The 19,102-nt window shown below is 37.1% G+C and overlaps 1 protein-coding gene and 1 long non-coding RNA gene across 3 annotated transcripts in view; one reads left to right on the forward strand and one right to left on the reverse strand.

Moving 5' to 3' along the window:
• Positions 1-19,102, reverse strand: part of LOC110839937 (uncharacterized) — a 193,530-nt gene that overhangs the window by 120,430 nt on the left and 53,998 nt on the right. The window lies entirely within an intron of this gene.
• LOC147874240 (protein takeout-like) overlaps positions 1-19,102 on the forward strand; it is a 68,701-nt gene that overhangs the window by 27,772 nt on the left and 21,827 nt on the right. Inside the window, exons 1-2 of one of the 2 annotated variants that reach the window (XM_087346025.1) lie at positions 11,999-12,113; positions 15,209-15,355. In XM_087346025.1, coding sequence (XP_087202151.1) covers positions 15,289-15,355 — 67 coding nt within the window. In that variant the 5' untranslated portion in view covers positions 11,999-12,113; positions 15,209-15,288. Of the gene's footprint in view, positions 1-11,998; positions 12,114-15,208; positions 15,356-19,102 lie in introns of those variants that run through there. The other variant, XM_087346023.1, reaches the window with a different exon arrangement.

Below are 19,102 nucleotides of genomic sequence, written 5' to 3' on the forward strand. Positions count from 1 at the left end.
TTCCTATTTCCTCATGTTGTTGCTAAGCTAAGTATTCTTAGATTCTTATTTAACAGCTGAAGTAAGTGTGTGTGTGTGCGTGCATGCATGAACGTTTGCGTGTATCTACTAAAAACCCTAGTTATTCCTCTCATTGGCACATTTTGTCTGTAATAAGGAAGAAATGCATTACAACATATGGCGAGTGGATGGCGTCATTTTACAATGTGAAATTCGAGCAACTACGACAAAGGCCTGCTTGTTATACCGCTTACAGGGCATAATATGTTTCTTACTTTAACTACCACTGCAAACTAAGTAAGAAAGCGTATATAATTCTTCGTTTGGATGTTATCCACGGCCAAAATGTTGTTCAATTACAATCACAGTGTTTCGTTAGTTGGTTCACAAATGTGTCTTCAGATGGTAGGACAACACGGCACTGTGTTGGGTGCCGCGGGGGAACAACTCTCAAACATGACCTCCGTGAACAACAAAGTGGTTTTTGTCTACCCAATTGAAGACAGGCGTAGAATCAACTTCCAAATGGTGTGGTTTTAGTTGAAATACCGACATAGATACTATCGGTAGAAGCCGTTATGACTCACCAAGTGTTCTGGTTCGGAACTCAGTCTTTTCCAGGAGATACCGAAAACGCCTTCGACTGAATTGATGAGCTGTGTTAACAGATTGGTAGAGTGTGCTATCAAAATCTGGGTCGCACACTTTGAAAGTTTCATTCAACTAATATTTCGCCGACAGATTAAACAAAGTCATAAATCTGTTTGTTTTCTTATCACTCAAGATGCCAAGGCATTTCATAACGCCTGAACTTTTGTAATCACACATCAGAAGGCACATTAAGAAAGGATTTTATTTAAATTTGTTTATACGAGTTCTCATTCAATTCTAGTATAAATGTGTAATTTCTGTGACCTCAGTGTCAGCAGAGACCAATATCATTTTCAAAAGGCCGATAACAAATTTAGTATACTGAAGGTAAAATAAGCACACATTTTAGGTACTCAAACAACTTAACTGTTCACACTTTCCCAGTTCTATTTATCATAGAGAAACACAATCCTCCTTGATATTTCGTGTACGTATAGGCTGTTACTCTAAATGGCGTATTTGGGTTGTTTTTATTTCAGTCCCTGAATGGCATATTTTCGTTGTATTTATTTTAGTCATGTGCTCGCATTATTTAAGAATTTGACATTATACTAGACATTGTACATGAGTGTAAAAAGTGTTGATTTATAATGTAAGCTACTATGTAAGTAAATAAGTAAAGAAATCTAATTGTATCTAGAATGTTTCTTTCCAAAGCTAGTCTATCATGCTTTGTAACCGCATTATTTATAACAAATTTTAAAACTACCAATAGTAAGGAAACTTGATATTTGAATAGTTTTTGTGAAACCTTAAGCTGATAAATTTAATTTTCGTTACTATACATATGGTTATTATACGCTTTACGGTTATTATATGCTTTTTAAATAGTTAAAATAAGAAATAATCGCAGTAATGCAATTTTTCTATTATTTTACTCAGACTTTAATTCTCTGTCAGATCCATCTTCCACAATTATTCCTGTCATATCCAATAAGTTATGAAAGAACAATAGGAGAATATCGATCGTAAATATGTCTCCTTCTTGTTCATCGCGCATGCCAGGGACATCACAAAGCATTATAGATTGCGTGTGACATCGTTGAATACAATTTACTTATTTGGAAATTGTCCTATGCCAATAACTTCTGAGACGACAGAAAAATGTAATGAATTCTTCTCGGGCCACCAGCCGTGTAAGTTGGTTTAATGGCGAAAACAAAAGCGTATCGAGAACCATCGTCGTCCTCGTTCTCAGGGTCATATCATACAAGACAAAACAAGTTAGTAGGGAAACCACATGAGGCAAATTCAGTCCTTCTGAGTCTCTGTTTCTTATCTTGGAACGTGAATGCAGTGTCATTGCTAGGAAATCGTTTAAGCAATATACTAAGCAAGAAAAATCTTTACATAGTTCCTTGCAGTAAACTTACAATTTATGATGTAATTATGAGCTTTCGCTAAGATGTGGATAGCAGTTACAGATATTAAATACAGTTCATTAAATATGACTGTTAAAATAAATAAACAACTTGAGTATTTCAGCATATAACCTGGTCACTGAACCTGTATTTTGGCAATTGCATGGATCAGACAACAGCTGTCTACTCAATCAATGTCAGTGAAACAAATGCAGAGCAGATTTCAGGCTCCTAATATGAAGTATAAATACACTCTCCCATGCACACTTACATGGCGCGTAACGGTGTGACGTTACCTTACAGGTTGAACAAATAAAACGTAAAGCATTTTACTGTAACATTTTTCATGAACTTTAATTCACAGAAATAAAAATTGAACGCATCTGAGTATTATTCAGATTGAGTCAAACGTTTATTGGATAATATAAGGCCATATTCTGGGAATCAAAACAATAAAAATGTTTCTATAAACATGGGGTCGGAAATAATTCTTAGCCTAGATATTATAACAGAATGGGGAACACAAATTCTGTAACAGTGTTTATTGCGATGTATCTAATTCTGGCTGATTGTGGAAAGCTAAAATTCGTGACACGTTAGAGTGTGAGGTGGTTCTTCCCAGCAGCAATCCGGTGAAAACTAGAATGTGGACTTGCTTCGACTGTGTCCTCCAAAACCACCGACAGCGATATAAATACGACAGGACGGTCCGGCACAGTGATCCTGTTTCACTGGCACGACGATCCACAGAAATAAATGTAGATTCCGATGACAAGCGTCTGTTAGCAAATTTTTCTGCATAACGGCTACGCGATGTTCTTGCGTTGCATACCATTTCGCCAGGTGTTAGACGGATGTAAGTCAATTCTTCAAACCTCCATCTAGCAGATTAGAGCACTTGTAAACTAAATCGTAGACTTTCTTTTTGCTGAAACATGAACAGATATGCAATCAAAATGTGGTGACGTCGCACTAACACCACTCGTTCCTGGTATTCTGTTATCTGAGTTAATAGAAGGGATGAAAGTCCAAAGTTCAGTAGAGTGGCATTAGAAGAACAATTCAGTGGTATCTAGTTAAGCAAGCATTTCCGACCCCATGTTCATGTGAATTATTGTTAATGTTTTGATTCCAAGAACATGCCCTTAAATATTCCAACCATACTTCTGACTCACTCTGTATAAGATAAAGTTTTTGTGACCTTTATTTACGGATGTACAATGAGTGGCCCAGCAGCTATCATTACTGCGTTCAATTTCAATTCACAATTCAAGAAGCGAGTCGACGGTAATTGTAGCTAATGCACACGTTATCTTTCCGGCAAGGAGGTGGTCAATGTTAGCACGTACACAGCATCCTTGATGTAGCCAAAACTGAAAGAATTAAGGGGAGTGAGGGCAGTCGAAAAAGGATGCCAAGTGTTAGTCCCGCCACTGCCAGTCCATTTTTCTGTAACCTTTGTTTTTAAGAAGTCTCAGTCTTCTTGGAACAGCAAGCCATCGAAACCCTCTTCTTCCAAAGAAGGTGTATGAAATTCCTCCAGAATTACTAGGTAAACTATGGCAGTGGCAGAACTTTCAGCAATTGTATTTTCTTGGGACAAAGCTCAAAACACATTCAACTTTGTAATGTCTCTCGTATATTCAATAACTTCGTGATGACTACTGTTCCCCCAAAGTCTCAGGTAATGTCGATTAACTTTTTCCATAAATGAAACGTGGTTCTATCAATGAAGACAAGTTTGGCTGTAAAGAGTTCGTAGCTCTTGAAAGAAAGTTAGAGAGGATTATGTTGCGAAGTACTTTGCATTGGGCATTTAAATGTTGTAATAGTTCACACATATAACGTCCGTGACCGAGTTAAGTCGATAAGTTCCCATAGAAGGCAAAACATGTACTCGTAGTGTATGTATACCGAACATTTTTATAAGCATTTTGAATAGATGGCCAAGAAGTGGACATTATTAAATGAACGAACGTTGGTCGCTCTGTACAGAAGTGTTATCAAAATGAACCTTAGAATCACTGTTTGTAAATGTGTTTTAATTTTCAGTTTGGTATAAATTCTCATTACCTACAGAACAAGAGTATCTTGAAAATTATTCTCAGGGATTGATCCTTGTGTGCAGTAGATATGTGTGTATGTACATGTGTATATACATATATATTTATTTATATATAATATTCCAACCTGTATATCATTATTATTGTATTTATATTCACATTACATGTTTCAACCTTACTATTCCATCTTCCGTTTCGTGAATTAAAAAATTGACGATCTTAAATTTAGCAGGTGGTATGCACATCACGCTTATGCAGCTTGTTAACCTATATCTTGATTCTAAATTCTGCTTTCTTTGCGTACTTTGCACGAAGTGCTTAAGAATGGGCTCGTCATGTCTGCCCGTCCGTCTTTTCAGTCGATTAAACTCGAGAAACACTGGACGAATTTGGATGAAATTTAAAGTGGTGTTTGTATTATTGTGCATGATTTCAAAATCGTACTTTTGAATATTCTACAAGCCCTGATAACAAAATCACAGAAATTTTTTTTTTGTACTACGGTAAATCCTATTTCAACGCAGGTTTGTTCAACGCGGATTCAATTATAAGCGTCAAAATAAATGCAAAAGAATATTTGTCAAACGCGGATTATCCCATTCTAGCATAAGAAAAATACGATTGCTGTTCAAAATCCTAATGAAGGTTTAGTTTTTGTATCTGCATTTGATTAACCCACTTGGTTTATTTTATTCAGCATTTACAAAAGCATAAATAATCAGCCTAGCTGTCAACACTACATTGCTTCTCCTGCGTCCTTCGCTCGCTCTTCGTCCCGGAGATTCACTCATGCAAACCAAAGATACTACGCAAGTTAATCCGCAACAGCGTCTTGATTACTCTGTTACGCATTAACTTGCGTGATACCTTGTCTCTTAATTTTCTGTTTGTTAATATTTTCCTGAAAGAGCATAATGTGATCAAAACGTAAATGTATATGTAATAATGAACGAATGATATGTGTACACATCGGCAGTCATTAGATATCGATCTTGGCCAACGTAGATTATCCAGACTCGTCTGACGCCAGCGGCGAAGCATTGATGGTGTGCCCTTGTGTATGGATAGAACAAGACATGAAAGTAAAACACCTATTAAGGCTGGATTGTATAGTGTGAATATTCAATTCAATTCATTTAATTAAGAGTTTGCCAACAGCAAGAAGCCAATAACAGGCAAACACTGATAATATATACAAAATAATAACATAATAATGAAAAATATTACACAAAAAAATTAACTAAACATATACAGTATAAATATAACAGCCAATTACAGGCAAACCCAAAATAAAAACCATATTATACACAAAGAAAATAAACGAAGAAATATAAATAAAACCAAACAATCCACGTAGGGAACACTAATATAAATATAAAAGGCTAAATAAATAAAAGGAACAAACAACCAAACTATAATATCTATCAAGACAACCTATCTATATAATTTCCCTTATTGAGAACGTGCCCTCAAGGTAGACAATGTTTATGCTAAATACGTCTAAAGATTAACATACGTCATTTGCAGCGATGACGCACCTGGCTGAAGGATTATGTCTTAGCGCACTGATCACACTAAAAGTAGAAAATTCTCTTATTCGCCTCGCCGGCACACGTCTACAAACAGTGTCCATGATGGAATGGCAATTTATTTTGCCCTTAAAAATATTAACAAAAAGTAACGCATAAAGTTGTCGTCGTCTGGAATAGTGTTCTAAGATTTAAAGAAGATAAAATCAATTCATATTTAGGTGTGATATTAAACTGCAAATAATCAGTAATTGAGCAAACTGGGAATTTTCCTTTGAATATTTTCTACTTCATTTGAATCTGTCTGTGTAAGATTATTCCATACGACCGAGGCATTGTATAAAACATCAAGGCTGTCTAAAGGGGGAAAAATTATATGTAATAATACGAATAAGATCTGAGGTCTTTAGTGCCTGAGAATGAAAAAAAATTACATGGCAATGAAAATACAGTTTACTGACTAACAAAACATCAAGATCTCCTGGAGCGCTTTCTCTAGAGTCGTTCTTTCTCGTTATTTTCGCCTTTTTCGTCTATAGGTTTTTGTTGATATTTAATACTTCGCTTATCAATGTAAGTCTTCCTTCGATTTGCTTTATTTGTTAAATAGTTCTGATGTTTTAAATCTTTACATCGCTGTTCAGAGGCCAACTGTTCTTGGTCTGTCAACATTCAACGCCCAAATCTACCCTTGCCAATCTTCGATGTATGATTTGATAAATACATGCTTTTCTTTATTTGTTAAATACTTCTGATGTTTTAATTCTTTACGTCGCTTTTCAGAGGTCAACTGTTCTTGGTCAGTCAACTTTCTACGTCCAACCCCGCCCTTGAAAATCTTCGCCTGTTTTTATTTTTTGTGCTTCTGTTCTTGTTGAATAAGTTTTTCTACGTTTATCAATGTGTCTTCCTTCGCTTTTCTTTATTTGTTAAATAGGTCTGATGTTTTAGTTCTTTACGTCGCTCTTCGGAGGCCAACTGTCAGTGATCTCTTCATTTTCAAGAATGTGATGTGCTGCTTCTGGAGCAGTGATCATGCGACTGTCTTGGTAGTTGGTGATCTCGTCATTGTGAAGCGTCATTTGTTTACTCGGCAATGTTGTGTTGGTATACCAACACAACAATGCCGAGTAATGTTTGACGACATAATTGTTTGGCTACAAATTGTTTGACGACGACGCAAGATTAACTAACAAATTAATTAAAATGAATACTGTTAGTTTTAAGTGCGAACGATATAATTTTGATTTTCTCTATGTTAAGTTCCATATTGTTATCATCTAGGCACAGAAGGAAGAATAAATAAAGAAATCTAGTTTGAGTGCATAAGCTGGATTCAATCATCAGGGTAGTACCGGGGGGGAGGAGGGGTTATAATGACCTCGGAAATGGATCTTAGGGTATCATAAAAGACAAATAATCTGACTAGCTGAAAATTTTCGGAGTTTTAGAATGACTATGGACTATGAACTATGGACTTCGTTACATATACCAGGTTCTCAGGTGAGGTTCTCACCGCTGAATCGACGAAAGAGGCTACAGTTTCGTGAAGTCTGAAAGAATTATTCCGATGTTTCACAAGTGACTGCTGCCTTCTTTATCAGCACGATCACGGCGCTGCGCCTCAGAAGACAGCAATCTTGATTATAAATATATTTATTGTTTACATTATAGCAATTTCGTTCATAGTGTGGTACACTACATTTCATATGTCATCCATGACACCATACTGTCTATATTTAATTATGTAAATAGTACTTTTCACTTCTAAGAATGAGCAGTTTAGCTTATAAAATAAATATTTTCTTGACACTAGCAAAAAGAAGTTTCTTGGGGTGCTTCCAAAGTCTTTAAACTTCATCGACTCGAAATCAGGAAATTGAAAAGGGCTCCGGTACTCATTTGGCAGGAAGATGAGCGGTCCCTGCCCCGTCCAACTCATTCTCCTAGACTTAACCAATATGATAATACTGTGGGAAGAACACAAACTAAGTTCATCGTTATGCAGTTTTCTCCATGCCCCATCTTCTTCTCTCCTATGCCCAAATATCCTCCTCAACACCCTATTCTCAAACAACTGCAACCTATTTTCCTCCCTAAGAGTGAAAGACCATATTTCACACCCATGCAAAACAACAGGCAAAATTACTTTGTATTTGTTATCTTTTGGTTCTTAGAAATCAGACGGAAAGACAAAATGTTTTGAACTGAATAGTAGCAAGCATTTCCAGAATTTAGTCTCCTCTTATTTCCTCGTGTGTATAATTTTTATTTGTTATTGTTCCCAAATATTTGAACTTTTTCACACTTTCAAAGAATTTATTAGCCACCCTAAGGTAATTCTGTCCGCCTGTCTGCCGGAAGGATACTAAAATGTACTTAATTTTTTTCTGAATTTGTTTCTAGGCCAACCTTTCGTCTAGCTCTAGTAACGCTTCTGTTGTTCCTCTATATTGTATTTACATCTTCACCCAATAATTTGACAACATGAGCATATGCCAATAGCTGATGTGTCGTATTCAATTACAAACCCTCCTGCCTAACTTGGACTTCCCTGATGGCGTATTTTAAGGCAAAGTTAAAGAGCAATGGAGACAGAACGTCTCCTTGCTTGTCACCGTTCTTGGAAAATAAATCAGACAAATATTTACGTCAATTGAATAAAAATTTACTTGGATATTATCCATCGTCTAGTAAATATAAAACGTAAAACGACGTTTCGGAGATGAGACTCTATCTCCGTCTTCAGGTTCCTACACAGTTGGGCCCACTAGATAGAGCTAATCCCTATCTCCGGACAAAGTAAAAAAGTGAAAGTCCCGGAATAAAAAGGCATTACCACACAATCCATCCGTGGGACGTAAAAGAATAGATAGTAGAAATCAAAATTCATTAAACACGATAAAGCCAAAAAACAAAAACTCACAAAAGGTGGGAATAAATACACATGAATATTAATTCGAAACTCGATGCACAACTTGGACTTCTTCAGAGATGACAGGTATCCAAATAGGAGATAAATCCAAACTAGGCTGGCTGATAGGATTGGCAAGTAGTGCCATGTGTGCCGCCTCCTTGTATTTTCTGTAGATGGTATTGGGTTCTGTTAATAATACTCTGGCTCCAATACCATCTACAGAAAATACAAGGAGGCGGCACACATGGCACTACTTGCCAATCCTATCAGCCAGCCTAGTTTGGATTTATCTCCTGTTTGGATACCTGTCATCTCTGAAGAAGTCTAAGTTGTGCATCGAGTTTCGAATTAATATTCATGTGTATTTATTCCCACCTTTTGTGAGTTTTTGTTTTTGGCTTTATCGTGTTTAATGAATTTTGATTTCTACTATCTATTCTTTTACGTCCCACGGATGGATGGTGTGGTAATGCCTTTTTATTCCGGGACTTTCACTTTTTTACTTTGTCCGGAGATAGGGATTAGCTCTATCTAGTGGGCCCAACTGTGTAGGAACCTGAAGACGGACGCACCTCGTATGTCTTCATTGATAACACTTTTCTTTTAATTCTTCAGCGAATACACGATCTCAATAACAAAAGAAACAGAAACATTCTTTCAGTTCTTGCCCTTCCCTTACAGATATCCTTGAATAGCTGAAAAATGCTTGCTCCTAAGTTAACTTCAATGGTTTCTTAACCTTTAAACGGTTCAATTTAATAGTTTTCATTAATTGTCTCTATCCACATCACATGTAAAATTCTTTTTGTCCGATTAGATTAACGTAATAAAATCTTCTTGGGCGATCAGCCATGGAGAGAGACGGTCCCTGAAACGTCGGATTTATTGTTTAAGCATTTGACGCAGCTGATCGCCTAGAACATTTTATTGAGTTACGTCGCCGTGAAAGCTTCAAATCATATAGATTAACGTAGTACATTGTTTTGTCAGGCATTTGCGTGTAAATTCTACGGCAAGTACTAAATTCGTCCTATCTCTCACTATTATGTTTTTGTGCTTGCTGATGTTTAAAACATAAATAGGTCGGCTATCTTTAAATCCTTCTGGAGTAAAAAATTTCACGTATTGTTAAACCATAGACGGCGTTATCGGTTAGAGGGTTTTTGTACTACGCTTGAATTCTGAATTTCTTCCTCATTGGTATTTCTGGATTGGGTCTTTGGGTTTGGTTTCATGTATTTGATTTTTACTTCCCTTTTATTTTAAATTTTAGGTCTTTTAATGTGTTTCTAAAATTTTCCTACTATCTCCATTGACGAAACTTAATCTTAGGTGGATGTATGCGTGTAGTTATACTGACTTAGGTTGTCCAGTGGTTGAGGTTAGCTCTTTCTATCGGACCCGACTGAGTCGATGCCCCTCCCACCTTTTCAACCTATGTAAGGACGCAGATCCAGCTTCCGAAACACAGTGTACTTTATAAAAACACACAGGAATTTAGTGATCCAGAAAATATGAAATCATACGGGACGTTGAAAGCGACAAGTATAATATTTCTACAGAAATTCGAGAGGTAAAGAAATGAGAGAATAACTTAAGATTAAGAATTGTTTTCGAAGACAAATTAAGTTGTTGAAAACAGAGTAAAACCAGGAACTGAACAAAGAAGAGCGGAGTAAAACTGAGATTTATACAAACCAAACCTAGTGTGGTTTGACATTCTCAGGCTACTTTTGGTTACTTTTTATTATTTTTATATAACTGTTTTGAAGCCAACTCCTGGTACATCTTGGTTCAACCGAATGTGTCTTTCCGTAATCCAGTCCGTAATCTTCTTCGTCTTTGCCACAATATTTGATATTTTACTCAGCAGGAAGTCAACAGCTACACGACACCAGCATGCTTTGCTCTTGTCGATACTCTTTTGTTTTACACGACTTGCCTGAATTTGAACATAAGCTTGAGTTCGTGCTGCTGCAATTCGAGCGACTTGCATTCAAACAATTTGACTAATGTGATTGAGCCTTAAGGTTTCAAGGAAAGCAGAACGTTGGTCGTTCAGCAATACAGTCAACACCGTTCCGTTCCCAATCCTAATTGGTTTTATACATTAGTGGAAGTGTTATTCAACTGTAATTATAATTATTCCTACCAAAATACCATCGCGTATGTTATAGAAACGAACGACGACCGACATGCGCTGTAGTGTTATGAACGCACAAAAAAATGTCTACCGATAATTTTGTTTTCATAAACTGGTATAGTGTGATGAAAAGGATTAATGAAATAGTGTATAAAGTGAAGAGAAGGCGTTGTAAAATTAGTTAGTCTGGCATTAGACAATATACGTCACTTGAATTAGTTTAACAAACACTGCTCAACACAAAGACAAGCATCAAACTGATTTGTGTCACATCTCTGTTATTCGGCCAAGTGGACATGCACATCTGCGTGACTCCACCAAAAAGACAAAAGTATCTTTTCTGAGTGCATTCCATTATTTATGATACTCGGTCTAGTAACATTTTCAGTCGATGTGCAATGGTTGATGATGCTTCAAAAGAACCCTAAGAAATAAGATTGGACAGGTTCATTCTTTCGATTATACAAAACTTCCAGTGTTCTTTGGTTCACACACTATTTAACGTCATGTTCTTTATCGTTTAAGAATATCAATTGAGAATAGAAGCAACCTTTCATTTATTATCTGTCATGTAGGCCTATTCATATTTGTATCGCCTTAATTTAAAAAAATAATGTGTTTGCAGATTGCTGCACTCGTATCCACGAAAATGTGTATGAAGTTTTAGAGTGGTCAATAAATCACTTCCTTCAACAAAATATGCCTTCTTATTCTTCTTCTGTAGCACTACGGCCCTTTAAGTATAGCCTTGGCTTCTCATGCGACCGATGCCCAGTCTTCCCTATTCTGAGCTTTTCTTCTCCAGCCTCTTACACCCACCCGTTTAAGATGAGACTCCACGTCTTCGATCCACCGGAGTTTCGGTCTTCCTTTCTTTAATTTGCCAGGAGGTTTACTATTGATGATCATCTTGCATCCTCTATCATCACTCATATGGAGTACGTATATGTTCAAGCCATTCTATTCTTCTTGCCTTTATTAGAGCTACAATATCTGAGCTTTTGAACAGCTCCTCCAGCTCGATATTCATTCTAATTCTCCATAGGCCATTGTCACATATTGCACCAAAAATCTGCCTTAAAATTTTCCTTTCCCAGAACATAAGCATTCTTTCAGCTAGAGATGTTAAAGTCCAGCATTCAGATCCATACAATACCATAGGTCGTATTACAGTAGTGTGCCATGGATAGCCGTAACCAAGAGGTTAGGGCTAATGAACTATTTTGTTTTCCTTAACTTGCCCTCTTGACCATGCGCAGTTGTTTCCCCCACCCCTTTACCTATACCTTTCACTCCTTGAGGCTGTGTGGCCTAACTGGGAGATCACTTCGGTACAGGGTTTCACAAGAAACACTTTACAAATTCCGTCTCGGCTCGTCTTTCTAAATTATACTTTGGATTGTGGTTGAGCCCTGTACGGTTGGTCTGCCGGTTGAGACGTCCGCTGTGGTAAGTTTTTTGTTTTACTTATTACTATGTGTTGGTCACCCAGCGGACGCCTCACCAGTGTAACCAGTGTTTGTAATTCTTTGTATTGTGTTTATAAATGGTAATATGTACTCTTTTAGAGTTTGTGTTCTATGTGGCTATTTTTCATTAAACTGATCCACGCCGATCATATTTAAAGATCTGATTACTGGCCCAGTAGTGTACAACAGCACTTTAAGGTTTTGGTGGATATACCTTTTCCTGAGTACTTGGCCTAGAGCATAGTAGCATTTGTTACCCGCAGCAATTGTTGCTTTTATTTCTGTGAGGATGTCATTACAGCTTGTGATCAAGGAGCCTGGGTATTTGAAAGACTCCACCCTTTCAAATTCCGTCCCAGCAATCTCTACAGCCCCAGGCTCATTGGCTCCGCTCGTCTTGTTCAGCATGGACTTGCTTTTGGTGTTGTTAATCTCAAGGCCTACTTTTTTGGCTGCAGTAATTATCTCTTCCACTGGTTCTGTGAGGTACTTCATGCTTCTTCCCAGCGCCACCAAATCATCTGCGTAATCGAGTATCTGACAGGTTCTATTAAAGATGTGTCCTCCAGGGTTTGTTTTGATTGCTCTAATTACCTTTTCTAGACTAATGTTAAATAGCTGTGTAGACAGAGGGTCGCCCTGTCGTAAGCCCGCCACTGTTTCAAAGCTGACAGAGACCATACCTTGTATTTTCACATTATTGCAAGTATTTGTCAGGGTCATTTTCACCAATCGTACTAACTTTGCAGGAAATCCGAATTCTCTTATTATTTTTATTAGAAAATATGCCTTCTACCAGCAGAAATTCAATGTAACAATTCAATGTATGTTTGGTTGCCATGCCAGAATTAGATTGTATTAAAAATAGTTAATATGGTAGCTGGTAGATGGCAGCACGGATGATGGGGCAGTCTCCAGATATTACGTCAAGTATTTCGTAATTACCAGTGACAGATGGCAGCACAAAAACTTCATGCGACTACAGATAGATAACATCAACTGTGAATATGTAGCCAGGTTCTCTGTAACAAAATCACTGCATTCATTACAGGAAACCGTGATTGTAGAAAAACAACACATAAATCTTCAGAATGGTACAGGTTGATGCATGATGATGGAAATTCTGATGTTGTGTTACCTGTCGTAACTCTCTTTATTGTTATATGCGGTGGTTGTTCCTTATCTTGGCTTAATGTGAAATGTGGATATCGAAGAACCAACACGTACCGTACAGGGAAACATGACACTTCTTCTTATTCCTAGTCTTTATCATTTTCAATTATTATTGTTGTTCTCTAATTTTATAAAATCAAAGGATCATTACAGTGAACATAACAGTCCGCTACTGACACCTTGAGCAAAATGAATGCAGTTCACTTTCTCAGATCTGTTTTAAAATTAACCTTATATCAACGTTTATGTCTCTGATCTGCCTTATTACCTTCGTACTTTTTGTTAATTTTTTGTGCGAATTATCTCCCCATGCCTGTCACATGCCCCCACAGCCCATTGTCTTAAAAAAACAACGTAAATTCCCGATTATACGAGTTTTTCTGGGCAATCGAAATAGCGGGAAATCCGAAAAAATTAAAGAAAACACGGAAATGTAACAATATGTAAGTGTACTTACGGACACACAATCTACTTAAATTCTTAAAATTCTACTAACAAAAAAGAATGTTATGTAAAATGTAATACAGCATAAACCAGGTATTTTAAAAATGTTTCAAAGTATGGATATAACGTTCTATTGTCGTAAACTTCAGATTGTAATATCAATTTGTTCATGTTATTGAATTACATACTGTCACTGTTGTCTTTATCCCTTTTTCTTTAAACGTCCTAACATTTACAAAACATTTTCTAAATTAATTTTTAATTCTTATGTGAATCAGACAGACGACCGATTAATCCGCAACCCTGTTAATTAGTCCCCGAATAATGGAGAGAGTGTCTTATGGTTGAACATACAAATTATGTATCTCCTCAGTGTACAGATTTTCCAATCTCTTGTTATATCTGAAGTATTACACAGCATGATCTGTAGCTTCACGCGATTAATTATGATGAATTCTTCTCAGGCTACCAAGACCACTTTACACTGCTGGCAGCCGGACAATAATTTGTTAATTAGCACTTTATCCTCAATAATTATTCTTCCCTAAGATGGGACTCGACGTTTTATATAACATAAACGTTGATGTTCTAAGTGTCATTAATTATTATCTACGCATTAACAAAGTCATTGTACCAGGTGATTCAAAAAGGACTTTACAACTTTGAAAGTGCATAGAAACTTATTCAGAAGGCTTACAGAATCGGTTAGGTGTCATTTAGTAGCAAAACAAATCAAGTTTGACTCACGTTGTGCTGTAGTACCGAATTCCGTCACCACGAGCGCAAGCGGCAGTGCATTTAAAAATGGCTCGAAAATTTTCTCATACCACAGTTAGACGAAGATGATCAAAAAGGACGCATTCACTTCCAGCAAGACGGCGCACCACCTCACTACCTCACAGAAGTCCGGGATTTCCTCAATAACCATTTCCCAGGTCGGTGGATTGGTCGAACAGGGTCGATAGCATGGCCACCTCGTTCTCCAGATTTGACACCTCTCGATTTATTCTTATGGGGTTTCATTAAAGATCGTGTGTATGTTCCACCCTTGCCTGCCAATCTCACTGAGCTCAAAGCTCGAATCACCGCCGCAGTTGCAGAAGTGACACCGGATATGCTGGATCGTGTTTGGCAAGAAATTGATTTCAGGTGGGATGTCTGCAGTATCACATTGAACCAAAATGACTGTTTGAGGTAACACTTGATTTGTTTTGCTACAAAATGACACCTAACCGATTCTGTAAGCCTTCTGAATAAATTTCTATACACTTTCAAAGTTGTAAAGTCCTTTTTGAATCACCCTGTATTTTAAAACCGGTTTGTTTTGCCTACGGGAAATATGCAAAAACAAAACAAAAACGTGACCTTGTAACTTCATACATCAGTGTGGAGGTTCTTTGATTTTAATTTATAATTTATTTATAAGTGCCAATCTTTCTCTCTCGCTTGATCCATTAGGAAGGTTGTGTGAAGTCTATTTAAGGAGCCCCTCTACCGAAGCTGCAGTTGACTCAGGCAGGCAGAACAGATTACGAACCATGAATAAGTACATTGTGTTTCTCGCAATATGCTTAGCGGCGTCAAGCAACGCGGCTCACAAATTACGTAAGTTCACCAACTTGAAGTAATATTCATTGACAATAACTGTTTAAATATTTCTACCATTTAATTACGGAAAATGAGATGTATTTTATTTGAAAGGGCCTATTTCGGTATTCGTACTTCCTCCATTCTTCCTTCGTGTTCTATCCAATCTTGTTTGTCCTTTTATTATCATTAATTGAAAATAAACCTAATTCCTTTCTTGTATCTTCATCCTGATTTTGTCCAATCTTCCACAGCCTTTCACAGATCTTAAGAATCGCATTTCCGCTCTTTGCAATTTTTATGTCTCTTTTCCTCATTGTCCAACATTCAATTTCATATAGTAGTGTAGGAACAGCAATCTCTTGATAAAACTTCATTTGAGTACCTTTCCGAGATTTCCCTTTAAGTTTTCGCCTCATAGTGCCATACATTTTTAGAATTTTCGAATCTTATTTTCTATGTTTATTTCCTCCAGGTATATTAATTCCTACACAGCCGTCGTAACCTTAACTATATTACTCCATTCGTCTTCCCTAGAGAGAGCCACAAAGCAGAGGCTGAATGCAGTTGAGTTCAAAAATCGATCTATATTTCAAAGTCGAAAAACACTGGTAAAATCGATCTGTCAGAGTCATGTTATATATCATATGCGGTCACACTTCAAGCGAAGTTATCGCGCGTATCGCTCGACATCGCTCGTCGTTCAAACATGTTTGTTTCCATTCGCGCGAATAGATGGATACTGAAAAATTAATTCATCTTGTGTTCAATGAGAAGACTTTGTGGGACCAAAAAATTAAAACTTATCACAACAGAGATGTTTCAAGGAAGTTATGGCAAAAAATTAGTGACTAAATATTGCAATTTAAGTTTATTACAAACTCTTCCTTGCTACACCAGTACAAATTCTACATTTATGTTTGTTGAAGTAGTGGATTGTGTGTGGCACAGATAATTAGGGAACGTTGAACTGTTGGATAATGATACCTTCACTACTGTTACAATACTTTTTAAATGCATATCTGATGTCACAAGCCTGTTGTGCTGACCTATTATTTGATAGTGATTGATTATATTTATTATGCTCGCATTTTGTGGTGTTGACGATGTAATAGATGGATCATAAATACTTTCCTCCTCAATAATAATATTATGTAACAAGCATATGCACTTTACGATTAAATCAGCTTTATCTGGTTCAGAGTAATTGGCTGCAATTATACCGAAGGCACATTCTACTGATCTCCGTGCTCTGGAGAGTCTGTAATTATACACGTGTTCTTCCCTTGATAAATCTCTTTTTGAATATGGTTTCATCAGGTAAGTCTTTAAAGGATACGCGTCATCACCTAATAAAACATGAGGAAGATTTGCATTTTGTGGCAATTTCAATGATCCATTTTCGAGGGGTATGTAAAAACTTGATGCATCGAAGGTTCCTCCATCACTCTGCTTTCCGTGCCAGCCTATATCAACACACACAAATTTATAGTTTGCGTAACAAACAGCTTGCAAAACAATGGAAAAAATTGTTTGTAATTATAAAACTGCGTCCCCGATTTTTCTGGACATTTCAAACGGATATGTTTCCTATCAATGTAGCCCACAGAATTAGGAAAATTTCATCTATCAAAGAATTCAGCACCGTTCTGATGGTGAAATACAGTTTCGGAAATTACTCTGCTTTTTTATTGTTTCCTCAGTAGCATTTAATATGTATTGGTATGTATTCAACGACATCCTGTAATAGTCATGAAAGCAATTTATCAAAACTTGTGTGAAATTCACTTTCACTTCTGTTTTGGTAAATATCATTCATCCAACATGGTCGTGCGTTCCTTCCAGCTACTAAAAACTTAAGCAAACGCTTCTCTTTCTCTAGCTCCATTTTCATACTGAAGGCTCGCGCCACAAACGTTCGCGCGATGTAGCTTGCAGTACTACCACTATAAGTTCGCCCGAACTCGCTCGATAACGCCCGACAATTAATTCGCGCGAATACGCTTGCAGTGTGACCGCAGCCTTATGCGAGCAGTGCTCGGCACTCCACGCCATGGGATGATTACGTCATGACGAGCGATGTTCGGCACTCCACGCTGAAGGGTTAACTAACAAAATTGTCCCACGATTCTCGGTGTGCTATATTTCTTTTTATTTTATGCTTCTTTAGATTTTTTTTGTAAATGTGCAACATATGCTAGTCTCCTTTCTATAATGACTTTGTCTAACTCCTCGTTCTAAATCCTTAACCCTTTCCTCTCTCAGTATTTTCCCTTTCTTCCTAAAACTTCTGATGCCATATCTTTAGTTATTCTGTCGATGTTTACCCATTTTTCTTCAATGTTGTCGCTTATGGCAGTTTGTTCAATTTGTGTGGGTAATCGTGTTCGATACAGATGCTTGATGTTTTCCTGTTGTAGTAGATGAATTAACAAGACCTCTTCCACTTCGGTATTTGTTCGTGGATAATTGCGATGATTTCTCAACCTTGCAAGAATTAGTATACTTGAGATTACCGAGTAATGATAGGAATTTATATCACTTCCTATATAGACCGGTGTATCCTTGACCTGGGAGGATAGTTTTCTGTCCGTAATGATGTAATCAATAACTAATCTCAGGCCTCTCTCTGCTGAGGTTAATTTATGAATATTTTTCCTTTTGTAAAAGATATTAGTTATATTAAAGTTGTTATATGTGGCATAGTCTCTAAGCTCGCATCGATTTATATTTAAATGGTCTTCTCCAAAAGATCCGACAACCTGAGAAATAAGTTACTTTTCTACTCTGGCGTTGAAATCCCCAGCAATAATTACGTGGTCTCCTGCACTAACACTTTACAAGTTTCTCTGTACGGTTTCATAAAATGCTACAGTACCATCAACTATTCCTCCTTCAGGATCATAAATACCAATCACTGTCATATGTCCTCTTTTTATTTGGAATCTTGTTATTAAAATTCTTTCATTTACGACAGCACAGCTTTCTATTTTCTTTTTTCCATTTTCCATCTATGACTATGGCTATTCCACTGCCGATCTTTTGTTTTTTTTGTTCCACACCACTATATATCAGAGCATATTTCTGCAAATATTTTGTTCCTTCCAACTTAGTTTTTGTTCCCGTTTTGGCAAGATTGTTTACTTTTCCTTACTTTCCTTATCCAATTCAATCTCTTTGGTCAGCAAACCTCTTACATTCCAAATTGCCATTTTCAGTGCAACATTTATACCTGATCGTTTGTCCTTTTTAATAACTAGTTTGTTACCAAGGCTGATTCTTTTGAAGCTTACGAATAAGTAAAATGTTGTGTGGGAGGCCTACCATCCCTCCGCACAACCCTCGAACCTGGAGGGCCGGGATTTTTTGTTAGGGTTTATTCCCTTAGATGGGTTGGCTTCAATATGACTAAAGAGCTCCCTCTGCTCTATCTTTGTGGGACACACTTCGCCTGCCTCTTCTACCAGGGCCTGTCCGGCTAGGGCGACTTTGCCAGGAGTTTTACATGTGTACAAGTATCCGTGGAAACAAATATCCGCTTAAACGAATTTCAACCTGCATAAACATGATCCTTGTTCCGCAAACTCAGGGGAAACCAAGGGCACTGTTTAAAACCAAACATATTTCAACATAGTAATACTCACAGAGCAGAAACACATTAAAGGAATCATCAACAGTGAGAAGTACCTTGGGTAAATTATGAACAAATAAAATGAACATTTGATTAGACTCCGTCGACTACTTCTACCGAGTTGCGTCTTCAGA

The sequence above is a fragment of the Zootermopsis nevadensis genome, unplaced genomic scaffold, assembly GCF_977971745.1.
Source record: "Zootermopsis nevadensis isolate Lab colony 2312 unplaced genomic scaffold, Znev_1.0 Znev_ptg000010l, whole genome shotgun sequence".
NCBI classification, from domain to species: Eukaryota; Metazoa; Arthropoda; class Insecta; order Blattodea; family Termopsidae; genus Zootermopsis; species Zootermopsis nevadensis.